Below are 18,998 nucleotides of genomic sequence, written 5' to 3'. Positions count from 1 at the left end.
TGGTTTCCCAATGATTTTATTGAATGAAAGGGATGTGATAAAATGACCATGAACATGGGTAGACTTCACATACGTAATTTCTAAATACACAAAATTACTCAGCATAGGTAATTCACAAATTGCTTCATGCATTAAACTATAGACTCTGATTATAAAAATAAAGTATATACATTGTACATATAACCAAAGGACATAATTTATCTCTTGGATATAATAAGTTACCTTGTCTAATAATGAATGGGCACGTCTAGACTGAAGAAGGAAAGATTCATGCTCTCAAAGATAAATAAGTACTAAGGATTCCTTCCCATTTATAATCTTCCAAGGTAAAACAGTGCAATTCCGTCAGTGATGATAAAGACCAACCACTAAAACACGAAGAAAAATCATCCTGGGTGAAGCATCAACTAGTGCTGTTATGGTTGTTTGATCCTAAGCTTTCTAATCTGTCCACGACACGTTTTGTCCAGAGAGCCCTCTAATTTATGGCTATGGCAGAGAGGGAAACTGGGCCTTTTCCCAAGCAGGCTGTGGAGCTGAGTCTATTATGGGTACGTTTTACCCAAAAGGTGATTGATGAAAACTATAAAATGATGGGCTTTCCCTATCTCTCTCTCTCCATTTGTCCCTTTTTTCCCTCACATTTCTCATTCTCCTCCTATGCTTTGATCCCTCCTTCCTCTTCCTCTTCTTCTTTTATGTGTACTGGAATTCAAGTCCAGCTGACTCAGACTACTTATGGGCTGGAATCAGGTAGAAAGTTCTCTTTTTGGTGATTCCATGACAGCGAGCACTCCTGGTTGCCTCCTCCCTTTCTAGCTGTCCCTTTCTGTCTTTTTGTGAACATCTGATTTTTCTACCCTTCGCTAAATGTTGGAGTTCCTCAGAGCTTGCTCCTCTTCTCTTCTGTCTAAAATCCCTCTCCCTAGAAGAGCTCATCCATTCCTCTGGTTTTAAATACTACCTGTATACTGATGATTCCCAGTTTTGTATCTCCAACCCAGATCTTTCTTTTGAGCTCCAGACTTGCGTACATCCAAATGTCTAGTTGATCTCTCTACCCAGACTTTTCACAAGCTTCTCAAACCTAACATGCCCCAAACCCATTCTTATCCAGTTGTCATTATTATTATAGTAAATATTATTATTTACTTACATTATTTCAGTAAATATATACCCAAGGATTCAAATCAGAAATAAGAAGTCTGACTCCACTCTATACCCACTGCATCTTAAGTCCTGTTGATTCTACTTTTTTAAATCCTTATTTTGTTATTATTTATTCACAGCACCATTGATTCTTTTAACCTATAGCTTTAATTTGTCTACTTTTCTCCATTTCCTCTTTCCCATCTTAATCCAGGCTACCAGCTCCTCCCGCCAGGATGTTTGCAAAAGCTTCTTAAAGATTCTCTGCTTCCACTTTTGCCCCTTACTATCCATTCTTCACAAAGCAGCCATATTTTCTTAAAGCAAACCAGATCACGGCATCCTCCATGCCTTTCCATTGCACTTAGTGTAAAATCCAAACCCTTTCCCATGGCCGCAAGATCTGGGACCTGCTGACCTCATATGGGGCTGCTCTCTCCATCACACGGCACTGTAGTCTGGCTGGCTTCCTTCAGGTCTTAGACCACATCAGCTTCCTTCTCGCTTCAGTTTCTTTACCAATGCTGTACCCAAAACATCCAGCCACATTTCTTCATATCTCTTTCTTCAAATTTTGGTCTAAATATTATATCCTTGGATAGGGCTTCTCTAATCACCTGATTTTCTTTATATCTTTGTTGTCTGCTCATTTTTTATCTGTTTACCCTTACCAGACTGTAAATTCTGTGAGAACAGAGACCCATGTGACACCATATCAGTACCTGCCAGAGCATCTGTCACAAAAGAAGCATCTGACAAATATCTGATAAAGGAATGAAGGAATGTCTTTTCTTTACCCACGTAGAACTTAGCTCAGGAAAGTTAACAAAAAAGCGACCCAATGAAATATTTAATGAAGATCAGTAAAAGGCAAGAGGAAAAAAAAAGAAAAAAAAAAACAATTGAAGAAAGACTACATAAGGTATCAAAACGCCACATGGTGTATGATTCCTTTTATATGAAATGTCCAGAACAGACAAATGCATAGAGAGAGAAAGCAGACGAATGGTTGCCTGGGCCTGGGGGAAGGAGGGAATGGGAAGTGACTGCTAACGAATATGAGGTTTTCTTTTGGAGTGACGGAAATGTCCTGTTACATAGTGGTGACGGTTGCACAACTCTGTGAATATACTCAAAACCACTGAATTATACACTTTAGAAAGGTATATTCTTTAAAAAGAATTTGTGATAGGTGAATTACATCTCAATAAAGCTGTTATTAACAAAAAAGACTAACAAGATGAACTACGATGAAACGGCTGCAATCCACTGATGACACTGTGAGCCCTTCAGAGCCAGAATCCTTTTATTGATCTTTTTATCCCCAGAGCCTGGCACAGTGTTGACTGACTGACAGACTGAATGGATGAATGATGACCTTGACATCAGGAAGTGTCATTTGGATACAAAAACTCTAGCAATTAGATCTAACTAGGCTTTGGTCAGGTATGATGACAGCAAAGAATGAGCCTTCATGAGAAAATGATTCCACATTACACAGATACGACACTGTCATTCACAAAAGGCTCTTATGTCTGTCACTGTGTTTGATTATCACACACACAAAAATGAAAGTCCTGTGAAGTGGGCAGGCTGGTTTATTATCACCTGTATTTTCCAGATGAAGAAAAGGAGCCTCAGAGAAGTTACAGACTTGCCCTAGGATACCCGGCTACAAGTGGCATCATGGGGCCAAAGCACAGGGTGATAAATGCCCAATGTAGGGCTCCTTTGGCCACGTCACAGCCCTTAGGGGCAAGCTGAGATCAACACTGCCATAAACATTCACAAAAATAACCAGAAAGACATCATACATGTGCTGAACTCCATCCTTGGCTCGGTCACTAATGTAGCATTTGACCTTATATCACGTGGCCACTTTCTTCCCCCATGCAGTCACCCACAAAATTGGTGTGATAAGACTTCCTCTGCTTTCTTTACTAGAATGCCATGAAGATTTAGAGCAGTCTTGCAGAAAGACAAGAGAGATGCATGGCCCTCCACAGCATCTGCAGGGGCTGCACATCACTTACCCTGCCCTTAGGACCTTCATCCCCCTGAGGACAGCCAGCTCCCTCCACTCCACATCAGAGCCCCAACCAAGGAATTAGCCAAACGTTTTCACCAGACATTCACAGGATTGGTTTTACCCCATTTTACATATGAAAAAGCTGAGTCCCCCAAACATTAAGTTAGGCCTGCCTAGAATCAGAAAATGATTAAAGAAGACAGCTGGTTCTCAAAGTCAGTCCTTCTTGCTTAAATCCAGTGTGCTCCCCAAAGCCCAACCTGCTCCTCAAACACTTCATATTTGTATAGGAGCTTTCATGTGCAGACAGTTTACGTTCCTCGACCACTTGCATAAATATGATCTCCAGGACTCTGAGGGTGTACTGCACTCCCCGGAAATGCTGCATCTCTTCCCACAAAGAGGGCACCAAGTGGACTCAGCCTGCCAAATGCAACAGCGTCTTCCTTCCACCAAGTTTAGCGGGCCACCTCTCATCTGTTTGACCTTCTTTGACCTTCCCCATGCCCCCCGTGATTCACAGCCTCCTAAAGTGCACGCATGCCTTGGGGTGGGACACACATCCTGTGACTTTCTCTGAGCTCTAAGCACATTCCTTCCTTCCTAAGGTTTCTTTTACCCTCCTTTGTGCAGAACTTCCCTTTGGTATCCAAGATATCTGCCTATGGTCACTGGGATAGGACCAGATGAGACCAGGCTTGCCATGATATAGCATCCCCAAAGTGTGTGTATAAATTGAACTGCACTCTGACTGTTGGCTCTCCATGGATATACAAGGTGATATGCATCTTGGCGCATCACCAGAGGCTGCCCTTAAAGAAGATGCCCTACATCTGGGTTACAAATGAAATAGTACCACAAAGTCTTCTTGACTTATTAACTCCAGCAGCGTCCCCTTGGCCAGAGTCCAAAGTATATTTCCCTCATAGGGAATTTGGTGCTTCAGGAGTAACTTTTCATGGCTGATGCAAGTACAATTATGAACTTGTTAAATGAACAGATGAGTGAATGAATTAAATGATCTGTATTTGGGAGAGAGTAACACTGACATTGATAATCCAAAATAGAAGCTAATAAAAGTCACTTATATTCGACTGTGTAATGAACTGTACATTAGGTGCACAGGTAGCAATGCCTCCCTAATTACCCAGCCAGTATTAAGACTGGCTTGAATTTCCCGAGGACATTATAACTGGGGGAGAAAGGAAGAGGAAGGGGAGGCTGGAGCGTCATAGCTCATTGTATTCTGTACTACAAGGTGCCACTGACCAAAGACTGAACAATCCTTACAAAAACTACCTAAAAAATCCATAGTTCCAAATGAGCTGAGGAATAGTTGACTTCGAATACTACTGCATGTTTACGTATAAAATTAGAAGGCATAATGAGCAGAAGCGGGGATGACAAAAATAATACCACTACATTACATTTACTCTACAGGTTAGAAAATGTTTTCACACCTACAATTTTATCCACCAAATAAATGTTCTCTGTAATAATTCCAAGAGCTTGATAGGGTAGCTGCTATTATCTCCATTTGAGATATCCCATTGTATCATCTTTGTTGGGAATAGTTAAAGGACTTGCCCAAGGTCACACAGCTACTAAGTGACAGAGCTGAGACTGAGACCCTATTTTCTGAGTTTCAGTCTAGTGTACATTGTCCCACATCACCTCCCCAGAATGAGCCAAATACTATTATTTATTAATTCATTCAAGAAATACTTATCCATTCATCCAATAAACATTAACTATTTAGTATGGCCAAGCACTGTGCTAAGTTGCTGGGCCTTCAAAGACAAAGAAATAATCCAATTAAAAAATGGGCGAAGGAATAGACATTTTTCCAAAGAAGACATTCAGATAGATGGCCAACAGGTACATGAAAAGGTGCTCAACATCACTAATCATCAGGGAAATGCAAATCAAAACTACAATGAGATATCACCTCACACCTGTTAGAATGCCTGTCATCAATAAGACAAGAGATCACAAGTGCTGGCAAGGATGTGCAGAAAAGGGAATCCTTGTGTACTATTGTTGGGAATGTAAATTGGTACAGCCACTGTGGAAAACAGTTTGGAGGTTTCTCAAAAAATTAATAATAGAACTACTGTATGATCCAGCAATTCCACTTCTGGGTATATCCCTGAAGGAAACGGAATCACTCTCTCAAAGAGATAGCACCCCCCACGTTCACTGCAGCATTACTTACAATAGTCAAGACACAGAAACAACCTAAGTGTTCATCAATAGATGAATGGATAAAGAAAATGTGAGATTATTATATTACATATAATAATATATATATTGGAATATTATTCAACCATAAAAAGAAAGAAATCCTGTCATTTGCGACAACATGGATAAAACTTGAGAGCATTATGCTACATGAAATAAGTCAGACAGAGAAAGACAAGTACTGTATGATCTCACTTATACGTGGACTCTAAAACAACTGAATTCATATAAACAGAGAACAGACTGGTGGCTGCCAGAGGCAGGGGATGAAGGTGGAGGAAATGGGTGAAGGTGGTCAAAGGTATAAAGGTCCAGTTATGAGACAAATAAGTTCTGGTGATGTAATGTACAGCATGGTGACTACAGTTAATAATATTGTATTGTATATTTGAAAGTTGCCAAGAAAGTAGATCTTAAAAGTTCTCAGCGCAAGAAAAAAATTTGTAAGTATGTGAGGTGATAGACGTTAACTTTTTATTGTGGTAATTATTTTGTAATATATACATATATCAAATCAGTATGTTGTACACTTAAAATTAATAAAATGTTATATGTCAATTATATTTCAATAAAACTGGAAAAAAATAAAAAAAAATTCTTTTCCTTGCTTCAAGGGATTCAAGTTAGTAGCAAACAACCAACTATATGCAAGGGAGATAGATAGATATATGATGGCCATAAAGAAACATATTATTTATGAGTACACACTATTATATGCATTTAAAAAACGCCTCTTGCTCATGATTGTTGACATTTCAAAATATAATGTGAATACAGATTTAAGAGCTAAAAAAAATCAATGTATGATTCAAGTAACACATTCCAGGCTTGGCAACTTCAGAATTTATTGTTCATTAAAACTGTATTTTAATTATCCTAGTTTTAATTAAAGTATTATGTAGAGTTGGTGAAATGCAATTACGTGCAACTGACTTAAGACGTATAATCAGCTAATATTTGTAAAGAAATGCATTATTGTCACTAGATCTGCTCATGTAAAATGAAGTGGTATTTTATTTTCAAATGAAAAATTGGTACATAGAACATTAAACTCTTGTCGTTCAACACTACATTGCCAACTCAAATGGAACCAAGTAATTCTAAGATTCCCACCCCCTGCCCTTACGCTATTCAGTTTCCACAGAATGGTTCTCTAGTTGTGATGTACTCTTTATCCCAAAGCAGTAGGTACAGTGTCAGCTGCCTACACATGTCCAACAAGCATTACCAAAGAGAAGATGCTTTAATGACCTTCATTAAGTCAGTCTGCATCATGTGACGATGCAGGCCTCACGCTTAAATATCTGCCTACTGCTAGCTATAGCCCACAACCTGATCTAATAGTGTTTAAAGGTAACCCTTCAACCAATAATGTCACACTGCCTGACAGTCTAAAAGAAAATACGGAATTCTCACAACCGTCTTAGCCTGCCTCTCACCATGCACGGTGAGGTTCTGTATAAAGCACAGTAAGGTGGAGCCTTAGTCAGTGTTCTGTGTACTAGTCATTGAAGCAATGGAACACTTCCAGTCTTTTCCTTCCCTACTTCTATGGACACTAATTTGCCCCAGGATAATATCAGCTCAGACAATGGGACTCCTCCTGGATGTGGTTAGAACAACGACAACAAAAAGAACTTTCTAGGCTTTAGAAAGCAGCACTTGGAAAAGCCACTGGGGCATGTACAGGCACTACAGCATACTAGGGCAGAGGTGCTGTGCTCCATGGCTCCAGCACATTCTCTACCCCTGGGTCCCTCCCTCCCAGCTGGCTCTAAGTTCCAGAAGACCTCTACATATGCAGCCATGCACAGAGCCACATCTACATGGGACATCATTAAGTTAAGCATCAGGACATAATTTTGGTGGGGGTGACATGTAGCATGTACTGTCTTTCACTTCCTCAAACATTAGTTGGTAAATTCCTCTTCCCTCATGATCTCCTTTTAAATCTTGGGATAACTCCAAGAGGAACAGCTCATTCTCTGGCTTCTAAAGGAAGCTGAGGCACTGTGAGCTTATGTGACCTGCCCAGGACAGATACTTCCTGGGTGGGTGACATAGTCCATTTGGGCTGCTATCACAAAATGCCATAGACTAGGTCACTCAGAAACAAAAAACATTTATTTCTCACAAAGTACAAGTATAAGATCAAGGCGTGGGCAAATTCTGTGTCTAGTGAGAACCCGCTTCCTGGTTCATAGACGGTGCCTTCTCGCTGTGTCTTCACATAGCGGGAAAAGGGCAAGAGAGCTCTCTGAGGTCTCTTTTATAAGGGCACTAATCCCATTATGGAGCTCCACCCTCATGATCTAAGCACCTCCCAAAGGCCCACCTTCAGTACCACTACACTAGGGAAAGGTTTCAACATACGAATTTTGGGGGGACACAAACATTCAGTCTACAGCAGTAGGATTCCAAGCTGCCAGATGTTGGAGCCAAACACCCAAGGAGCAGTTCCAGGAGGCCTTCCCAGTGCCTAGTCTACCCAGAGCAAGCCCCATCGAAGCCATGACAGTGGGCTCTGTCAAGTCATTTCTCTTCTTCCTCCTTCCAAACCCCAGCTCCTTTGAAGCCTATGTGACGGAGCTACGCCACCATTTATTCTCAACGTGTCCCCTACTGGAGTTCTAATTAAACCCTCCTTCCCCCATTTACTAAAGAAAGAAACTCCTGGCTCTCCATCTCCCTCTGTCTCCTTCTCCTGTCATCATCCCTGGTGGCTTACCATCCATGTGGATGCCCACTCTCACACAGTGGCCTCAGTGTCTTAAGCCTCTTACCTCCGCTGACATTTTCCTCCACACCTTCTCAGCCCCCACTCTCATGGTCACTCCCTAAACCTTGTGAAACCCTATAAAAGTTCCATTCCGAAGTCTAGATCTCAAATACCCCACATCATAGCCCAGTTTTCATGGGAAACAGAGCTTCTGCAACAGCTTCTATGTTGACCCCTTCCTGGTGGGAGCAGTCACAGGAAGGAGGGAGAGGAGGACAGAGCACAGACAAAGGAGGGTGTGACCCTGCTGGCCGCAGTTGTGCAGCTGTGCTTGACCCACAAGATGACTTCAGAGAGGCTGCTTGAAGCTATGCATCACTGAACAGTCCTAATGGGGCAGCGTGAGAAATTTATCTGCAGGTCCACTCCCATCACTAGCATACACCCATTCTCTGATTCCCTAAGGGTCAAAGCTCACCCTACAAGAATTTAACTCAGCCATCTTTCTGGATTGCATCACCTGATACTTTCAAATGGGAGGAGAAGCCCAATATCTGGGACTGGATAGAGTAGCCAAGATGAGGATGACAGGATCTGAGGTGCCCAGTATACCCACTTCCTCTCATTCCCCTATCAAATATTCTTCCATCTCATAGACTCTTGCAGTCTTCTGACTCTACCATATTTGACCATCCATCACTTCCTCCCTCATACAACTCAGAGACAACCAAGAGCCATACCCCCTTGCAAAACACCCTTGACATCCTTGTTTCTCACTCCCAAGTGACAGTTAGGCTAAACTTCACTCTTCTTTAAACCCAGTTAGCTGCCCTCTCTACTACTGCATCAGAACCTCTCAACTTTACTGCAGAAATCCATCACCACAAACCACAATGTGCACTTGTACTCAAATGGGCCCATAAGCCTAGCATCTTTCTCAATTTGCTTTTGACTCCCTGGATGATTATCTAATACCTTCACTTTTCTTCTTGTGCCACACTTCACTCTAAACTTATAACCTCATCTCAATATTCATAGAGGAAATAAAAATCCACAAGAAAGCCCTCAATTTTCCGAAAGCATGTCTGCCAAACAACTTTCATCCAAACCCCTCTTAGGCTTCTGTTCTGTTATAGTGGAAGCTGTCCTTGACGCTATCACAGGCTATCCCTTGAAGGGCCACCACATATAGCGAGGAAGCCTGCGGACCACCCAATGCTGGGGCCCTCATTCTCATGCAGTTATGCGGGTGCCCATGCCACCTAGCCTCCTACCTCTCCAGGATTTTGCTCCTCTAGGTAGACTCACGCTGTGGAATCTTCACAGTCTCCTTCTCTAGTGGAGAATTCTCATTAGCATATAAATATTCTCTGGTATTTCCCATCTTCAGAAAAAACCACCCCCATTGACCTCAGGTACCCATTCTAAACGATCAACATTTCTCTGTGGCCATTCTCAATAAAAATTCCCAAAGAGTTATCTCAACTTACTACCTTCACTTACTCATCTTTTATTTAAATATATTAAAATTGCAATTACTAAACATTTCCTAACTAGAATAAAATGAAGACCAACATTTCTAAGATTCTATTTCCTTCTCGATTCAGTATCATATTTTTCTTCAAGCCCATTCTTAGCAGATCTTTCAGCAAAGTTCTCAGAAATGTAAATTCTCAGTCTTGTCTGAAAATATCCTCATGTCTCCCTCACTTTGGATATTAGTTTAGCTGGAAATGGAATTCTGTGATGACAGTTATCCCTTGGCATTTTGAAGATATTATTCCATTATCTCTATATTATTATCTTCTTTATTATTGCTATTGACTAAGGCAACCAGGATCTAATTGTTTCTCTGAAACAACCTGAATTACATGTATGGTTGCTTTTAAAATTTCTTCTTTGTCTTCGAAGTTCTAAAGTGACACTATAATACATCTAGATTTGGATTTATTTTCATTTATCCTATCTGGAGCTTATTTTACTTCTTGACTCTGAGGATTCATCATTTTAGGAAATATCATAACAATTATATCTTTGGACATTATCTATCCCTCATTCTTTCCTTCTGGAACTCTTCTTAGATATCTACTGATTATTCTATCCTCTATATATCTTAGTCTGTCTTCCATATTTTCCGTCTTTTTATCTGTGTGTTTTATTCTGAGTATTTTCCTCAGATCTACCAGAATAATATTTCTCACTTTAGCTGCATATTGTCTGCTCTTTCATCCATTCAATTAACCTTTTCAATAAATGATTATATTTTTCATTTCAAGAAGTTTAGTTTTTTCCTATTTGGTTCTTTTTAAAATCAGCATGTTAAAAGATGTTCAACATCATCAGCCATTAGAGAAATGCAAATTAAAAACATAGTGAATTATAATTACATACCTATCAGAAAGGCTAAAGTAAAAAGTAGTGATAACACTAAACGCTAGTGAGGAAGCAGAGAAACTGGATCACTCATACATTGCTAGTGGGAACATAAAAGGGCACAGTCACTCTAGAAAACAGTTGGCATTTTCTTCAAAAAGCTAAATATGTACCCACGGTATAACCCAGCCACTGCACTCTTGGGCATTTATCCCAGAGAAATGAAGACTTATGTTCACACAAAAACCTGCACATAAACATTTATAGCAGCTTTATTCATAATGGCAAAAAACTGGATACAACCCAAATGTCCTTCAACAAGTAAATGGTTACATAGACTGTGGCGTGTCCATATCATGAAATACTACACAATAAAAAGGAACCAAGACTGACACATGCAACAACCTGGATGAATCAGAGAATTATGCTCCTAAAAGGTTATACACTGCATGATTCCATTTATATAATATTCTCTAAAGACTGAGAAAATTACAGAAATGAGAAAGATTAGTGATTGTCAGGTTTAGGGTGGAGGTGAGGGCTAGAAGAAACCGGTTGTGGCTATAACAGGTAAAATGAGGGATCCTGGTGGTGATGGAAATGTTCTGTGTTTTGACTGTATCAATTCAATATCCTGATTGTGATATTGTGCTACAGTTTTGCAAGATCTCATCATTTGGGGAAACTGATTAAAGGGTACATGGGATCTCTCTGTATTATTTCTTAACAACTATATGTAAATCAACAATTAACTCAAAAAACTAAGTTTAATTAAAGTTGGAAAACAAGGACAAATACTGTGTGATTCTACTTATATGAGGGACCTGGAGTAGTCAAGTTCATAGAGACAGAAAGTAGAATGGTGGATGCCAGGGGCTGGGAGTGGGGAGGGGGAGTTAGTGTTTAATGGGGAACAGAGTTTCAGTTTTACAAGATGAAAGAGTTCTGGAGATGGATCAGTGATAGTTGCACAACAATATGAATGTACTTAATGCCACTGAACTGTATATGTAAAAATAGTTAAGATGGTAAATTTTATGTTATGTATATTTTACCACCATTTCAAAAAATATTTTCCAAAAATAACACAAACCCTTCCAAAGACTTCCCACTGTAGATGGAATAATATCCACATTCATTTCCCGATTCTGGTGCCTCCAGGGTACCATTTCCTTTTCAGGCCTCTTCTCTTAGCACTCTCTCTGCCCCCTCTTCACAATGCCCTAACCACACCATAGCCCCTTCAGTTTAGCAAATACAACAAGCTCTTTCCTGTTTTTGCATGTATTTGCCCCCTCTACCCAGAATATTCATCCTCTTATCTGTGCATGTCTGGCTCCTCATCTTTCAGATATCACTCTGAGGAAGCAGTACAGCACAGAGCGGGAAGTCTGGGCTCAGGCACTAAACGGCTCTAACACTGACCAGCTGTTGGTCTCTCTCCACCTTCACTCCTATCGGTAAAGCAAGGACAATACCAGCACAGCCCATGGGGCTGCTGTGAGGATTAAATTTGTCATTACAGAGAAAACACTTAAAACAGTGTCTGGCACTCAAAAAATATTAATAATTATTGTTATTAAATATCACCTTGAGAATATCACAGAAATCATGTTGAATGAAAGAAGGCAGACACAAAAGATTTCATATTCTATGCTTCTATTTATAAGAAATTCTACAACAGGCCAACTAACCTATGATAATAGAAATTAGAACCACGGGCAGGGGTGGGGTAGGGGGAAGGGGTACTAACTGTGTGAGAGAACTCGATTGGGATGGTGTTATGTCTGTGTACACATTTGTTAACATTCATCAAGCTGTGCGTTCAAAATCTGTGCATTGTGTTGTACGTAAATTAAAGCTCAATAAAATGGTTTTTAAAATGTCACCTGCAGAGAAAGGCTGTCCTTGACCATTCATTGTAGAGTAGCATCTACTTCCCTCTCTCTCCCACTCAGTTCTCTCTTGTCCCCCCGTTCACTGCCCTCATAGTGTTCATCCTCCTCTGAAAGTATCCCGTTTATTAACCTGTTTCCACACTGGACCATAACTCATTGATGGTAGGACCTTCGATGCCTAATTTCTGTCTCCAGCAGCTAGAACAGTGCCCAGCACAAAAAAGTGCTCAGTAAATATCTCCTGAATGCATGAAGGAAGAAAGAGAGGGAGGGAGAGGCAGCACTGGCCCTGAACACCACTTCCTCGAGCATCGCTGAATGTTAACACCAGAAAGAACTTTAGAGGTCATTTAGTACATCTTCCTCAATTTTGACATGAGAAAATGGAGGTAAAGGAGAGTAAGTAATTTACCCAAGGTTAGAATTAATAGTGGAAGCCCATATCTCCTAGTCCAATCTGGAGCCCATAGCTCCTAGTCTTTTTTACTTATACCCATATGGCTCAATTCACATGTATAGACATACTTTATAAACATGCAAAAAATGCTTGTAAAATATAAAATTTTTAAAAGTATATTATTTTGAAAGCTCAGCTAACTATAAAAACATTATTACAACCAGATCTCCTTCATTCAAGCATTAAGTTGTGACTTCCAATACAAGAGCTAATTTAAACAAATCTTTCCTGAAGCAATTGAAATGAAATGGTAACAAGTTAATGGATGCTCAAGTATTTCAGCATGGACAATTACGAGTCAGACTGTTTCTAAGTCAGCTGGGACACTGTTTACTGCCCATACTTCACAATTCAGATCATTCCTGGCAAGGCGTCTCGCAAAGCTGATGGGAGATTTGAAATATTTAATCTATAAACTTCACATTCCCAGGAAAATACATACAAGCACACTTGTGCTTTCACAATCCTGTCAGGTTGGCTACAGGATGCAATTTGAGCACAAGAACCTGCAATTAAGCAAAAGAATGGCATTGTACAGAACAAGTTTTTGCGTTCTAATCTGATAAGTGCCGCCATAAATTACCTCCTGGAGGTAAGAGAAATATTGCATGCCATCAACATCCACATTTCATATTTTGAGAAATAAAAGGAAACAAAAAACATATATCTAAACCGAAATAACATAGAACAACTGTATTAGCAAATTAGACTCTATGTATAAGACAAGGCTATACTCATCTTTGATATGCAAAGATAGCAAACTAATTGTTTGGATTCAGTAAATCAGAAAAATAAACATGCATTTTTCTCATCTCCTCAGATAAATAAAACCTATAATCACCTAATCAAAATTCTGAGTATAACTTATTCTCAATTCTTTCAAAACATTGTTTGCCTTTCCAAGACATATTTCTCCTTCATCAACAGCATTTTTTCCTGAGGTTTGTTATGTTTTTATTTTTCCTTTTTGGTGAGGAAGTTTACAGATACTACATGATTTTTCCTCACATTTCTTCATTCATTCATTCAGCCATTCCAGTATTGCATGTCTGCTATACATAGCACCAGGACAGATAGAGTTATAAAGGCAAAGATGTTTTAGATGGTTAATACTCAGGGGAGATTAAGGCTACTTGAACAGAAGGACCTACAAACACGATACAGAATCGTGACTCTCACCAGCTAAAGTCTAAAGGTGAGATGTTGAGAGAAAAAGCTGCCGGCGTTTGGCATTGCTGGTCATGGGTACAGACACTAACTTAATTGCACTATCCTTAGACTTTGCCTTTTTCCTTCTGTCCCACCTTCGCACCTTATTAGTTCCGTATTGCTTCTGCAACCTTAATCCCCCTTTGCCATGTTACCTAACATATTCACAAGTTCCAGAAATTAGGACTCGGACATCCTTGAGAGGCCACTGAAGTGTTGATTTTCTCCCTGCTCCATGTGCCTTAGGAGTAGCCCTGTTACCACCCTGTCCTCTCCTTCTATTGGTTCAGTTCTATAATTCTCTAAATAATCCAATACATTTTCTTTTTGCTTAGCCAGAGTCATCCTCTGTGACTTGCAGCTAAGAGCATCTTAACTGATACGATGGAACTCTGGGCTTCGCTTACTGGTTTACATGTTTCATACAGAGCTTTAAAGAGTTTTAAATACCATTAATACACCAGCAACCCCCAAGTTTAACCTAGAGCTCTTTGCTAACCTTGAGTCTGATACATACAACTATCTAATGACTGGATCCTCTTGGCCATCTACTGTGCATCTCAAACTTAACACGTCCAAAACAAATTTTAGACATCACCAACCCCACACACATATACACAAAACTTGCTTCACTCAAAATCATCTGCTAACTTCAGGAAATGGTGACTTCATCCTATAAGTTGCTCAGACCAAAATTCTTAGAGTTATCCATGGCTTCTCTCCTTCTCATACCCCACATCCAATCCAACAGGGTCTCCTATCCTATTGATTCTACTTTCAAAATACATCAGTATCTGACAGTTCTCACCACCTCTACCCAAACCACCCTGATCTGAGCCACCTAAATGAACGCAGCACATCCCTCACAGGCCTCCTAGTTTCTGATTCTGTCATCTTACAGTCTATACTTAACACAATTCTTAACAAAGAATCCTAAGTGAGAATGTGTTGCTGCTCTGCCCAGATCCCCAGAGTACCTGACAGAGTCCTCACTGTTGCTAAGTAAGCCAGTTCTAGGAATCTGGTCCTGGGTACCTCGATGACCTCATCTCCAGCCCTCTCTCTCACTCCACACCAGCCCCACTGGCCTCCCTGCTACTCCTCAAACACCAGGCACGCCTCCCACCTCAGGGCTTTCACAATCGCTGTTCTCAACAATATACACCCACGCTTTGCTCCTTTGATTCATTCAGGTCTCTGCTCAGTCTGTTATCAGAGATGTCTTCTCTGATTCCATGTCTCAAAGCGCCATCTACCCATCCCGCATTCCCTACTTCCTCATCTGCTTTATCTTCTCCTCACTACTCATCACCAGCTGGTATAGCATACATTCATCAGGTCACTGTCTGCTTCCTTCCACTTGGATGTAGACTCCCTGAGGACAGGGGATTTCTTTTGTTTACTGCTGTCTGTTCAGTGCCTGGAATAGTACTGAGCATATAGTATGCCCTCAACAAGTACTTGGTGAATGAAGGAAAAAATAAAAAATGCCCAAACTGCAGTCAGAACTTGGTAAGATTTTCCTTTAGCCTTTCTCATGTGAATGTGAAGTGGCTCAAACACCACCACCAAGACATTCGCTTCAGCTACTTTTCTGGGAATGATGATGAATTTCTGCTGCTATTTTTCCAACACAATTTAAACCTCCTTATTCAATAAGTATGTGGTTCAAGAACAAAGAGGTTGCCCATGATAGGGCATCGAATTCTGCATGTGGTAATCACCCCTATATCTCTTGTTGTTATCCACCCTGTGCTAAGGCACCTGCTGATCCCTATACGGAGATAACTTCCATCCCCATCGCCCACTAGACCTCTGAATTTCATAAAGTCCATGCCTTAACTGGAAGGTCACATTTGCCTTCTCTTTGCCAAAAATTTCTGAAGTTAGGGACTAATGGACACAATATGAAACATAAATAATGCATACACAGGCATGCTCAGTGTTGATGTGGGCATGTGTGTTTGTGCATGCCTGTGGCTCATGGCAACCCAGGCTAACCTTAGTATTTCAAATTGAAAGCCTGTGCTCTAAAAAAGGAGAAAAAAAGACTAAAGCAGTGTATGGAAAAAATAAATCATAAGCAAGAAGAACGTTCAGCAAAATAAAGTGAAAAGAAGAATTAGCCTGATGCAGAAGAGAGCACGAGATTTAGAGGCAGGCAGACCTGGGTTTAAATCCTAGCTCTGCCACTGGTCAGCTGTGTGCCTGTGGGTGGGTCGTTTAACATCTCTAATCTTCAGATCTGATAGCTAGCTCCAAATCGGGTTAATTACACCGGCCTCAGAAGGCAATTGTGAGGATTAGAGAGATATGTTCAAAGTAGGTACTCAATAAATAATAGCTGCTGTTAAAATTATTAATAGACTATTCAACTAATTCTTCAAGTTAGGAAACATTAAACTTACTGTTTCCCTTGAAAATGAAAAAAAAAAATCTTAATTGTAAGCCTCAAGTCCACATTTTGAGGGTCATTAGCTAACGTTAAAAAATAGGGGAATGGTGAGATGGGGTTCCTCCTCCCGATGACAAAGGTCCATCTCTCTCACTGCGTTAGGGAACTGACCTCAGATAATCAGGTTAAAAGCAGGTGCAGAAGCTTGACCTGTTTCAATATGTGTGAAACACTCTGAGCCAAATGTTCATTTTTAAATGACCCCTCTGGTGGTGCAGAACAGATCTAATGCCATCTGACTTTTGTCTCCCAAGCATCTGGGTGGGGACAACACAGAAAAGCCCTTCCATATGCCGTCCAAGGCTGAACATCCTTAGAAGTGGAAAGCAATATACCTTTGCATGATGTGTAAACTGTGGAGAAAACCACACACGTACTAATTTATGATATTTTGCACAGCAGGTACTTAATAAACAGGGGGGTGATGATGAGGTGGAAAATAAAAGCAACTAAAGGGCCTTGCAAACGTGTAAATATCCTTAATCAGACTCATCTCATCTCTTCAAAGAAAAAAGTATACCAGTATATGATTCTGCTGAGATTGGAGATTTATCAATGGCTTCACGGATGTAAGCAGACCATTTGTTTGATATGACACTAAGTTAAAGCCCTACTAGCATCTTTACCTTAGTAGCTCACCAGGAATTAAACAGTCTTTAGCAAGAATTTGCAAGTGAAAAAAAAGTTTATAAAATTAAGAGTTGTTAGTTCATTCTATATCCTTTTGTACTTTTCGAATAAATGTCTCATGAATATAGCTAGAACACAGGTTAACAAATGAATATAGTTATTTGCTACTGAGTTAAAATAATCCTTCCACCATGAATTGTGCTACCACTCACATTAATTAGAAGCTCCAGTGTTTGAGAGGAAGCTTACTTCATTCTACCCATCCCTCTCTAGTACCAACTCTTCCCAGCATTCATCCCAACTTTGCCCAGCTATACTGTGCTCATCTCTAGAACCTTCCGGAATATTTTACAAAAATCCATCTTAGCTGCCTTTTTTCAACCTGACAGCCTTCTAAGAGAATGAGAAATTGATCCCTCCTCTTTGTTTCACCCCAGCTCGAGAGGCATTTGTTATAATTCGAATCAATATAAAGTTGGATACCTAAGCAACTTTTAATAAAGTAAAGAAAAAGGATAGCAGTTATCCCATTTACTAAGGTAATTGGTACTTTTACTAGAATTTTAAAATATGGCTTTTATATCTTTCAATATTTTTCCTGTTTCCAATAACCAAAATAGAACCAGTTGCTAAATAAGCTTAACAATAGTCTAGGTTCAGGCAGGGTTCAGAGCCCGGCTGGAAGAGCGGTGACACTGGGCTTAGAGAAGAGACTCCATGGATGCTCAGGAAGGGGAGAAAGCAGGTTGATGTCCCATAGTTACTTTCACAGCTACATATAAACCTATTCAGCAAATTGTCTTACACATGTCCTTTTTTGGCAAAAAAACAAAACAAAACAAGAGCATTTTCTTCCATAAATTTTTATCTCAGTGCAACCATCTGACGGCATACATATTTGACCTTTAGCCCCAGCTTATAGCCTTTCAGGATTCTTTAAGAAATGTTCATCCTTGAAACCTTTATATTTGGTGTGTCATCTTTAAATTACATTGCAAAATGCCCAGTTATGAAAAATATACCAAATATCCTTTTTAATCACTTTAAGTTCCAAATGAAGAAAATCTGATTGGCATCAGATAAATATCTTGAATGTGGGATAGGCAAGAACACCTTGAAATAATGCTTAACTAATCACAAAGCAACTATTCTGCAATAGATGGGCGAACCACTAATTAGATGAAGGGAAATAAAACTGTCATGGTAGGATAAAAGGATAAGGAGAAATAAGCAGTAATTACTGTTTTATTGTCAGAGACAGGAGTATCAAACACGGCTCAGTAACAAAAGGGAACAACCCATAGCTCTGTAAGTAAATACCAGCACTCACTAAATTAGTACTTGGAGCTAAACACAACTCAGGGATGACAATGACATCTCAAAAAGTACCTTCCAAAAAGGGAAACACAGATCCTAAAGAGTAAATAAGAGTATTTTACACAGGGCATGCAGCATACTGAAGAATAACATTACATGACTACATTCTCAAACTGGTTAAAAATTTCCAAGCCAGTTTTTTTAAAATCGCTGTTTATTAAGGATTCGTCTAGGACGACTAGCCTAGGTTATTCTCTTCTAGGCTTAATTGGTACACTTAATATATACATGGTGCCGGCAAGTGTAACGGGCTATATTTTAAACTTTTAACTTTGGAGCAACTTACATTCTGTTGCTTGGAATAATCTTGTGCCCTTCTCTAAACCAAGTCACTTGAGGTCTGGGGCAGCTGGAGATGGGCAGTAAGTTGAGAACTGCTGCATGTCCTTGAGAAACTGTTTTCCTCTGGTTTGTATCCATGAAATTTCCCATATCTGCAGAGAAAAACCAGACCTTTGAAG

The 18,998-nt window shown here is 39.9% G+C and overlaps 1 protein-coding gene across 1 annotated transcript in view; it reads right to left on the bottom strand.

Annotated features, from left to right (window-relative positions):
* SDK1 (sidekick cell adhesion molecule 1) overlaps positions 1-18,998 on the bottom strand; it is a 917,991-nt gene that overhangs the window by 538,385 nt on the left and 360,608 nt on the right. Inside the window, exon 4 of the mRNA XM_087417496.1 lies at positions 18,824-18,971. Coding sequence (XP_087273622.1) covers positions 18,824-18,971 — 148 coding nt within the window. The remainder of the gene's footprint in view (positions 1-18,823; positions 18,972-18,998) is intronic.

The sequence above is a fragment of the Ceratotherium simum genome, chromosome 26 (assembly GCF_057802395.1).
Source record: "Ceratotherium simum simum isolate JZ-2026a chromosome 26, ASM5780239v1, whole genome shotgun sequence".
Taxonomy (NCBI): domain Eukaryota; kingdom Metazoa; phylum Chordata; class Mammalia; order Perissodactyla; family Rhinocerotidae; genus Ceratotherium; species Ceratotherium simum.
The sequence above is the reverse complement of the archived record's forward strand: the minus strand, read 5'-3'. Positions and strand labels throughout refer to the sequence as shown.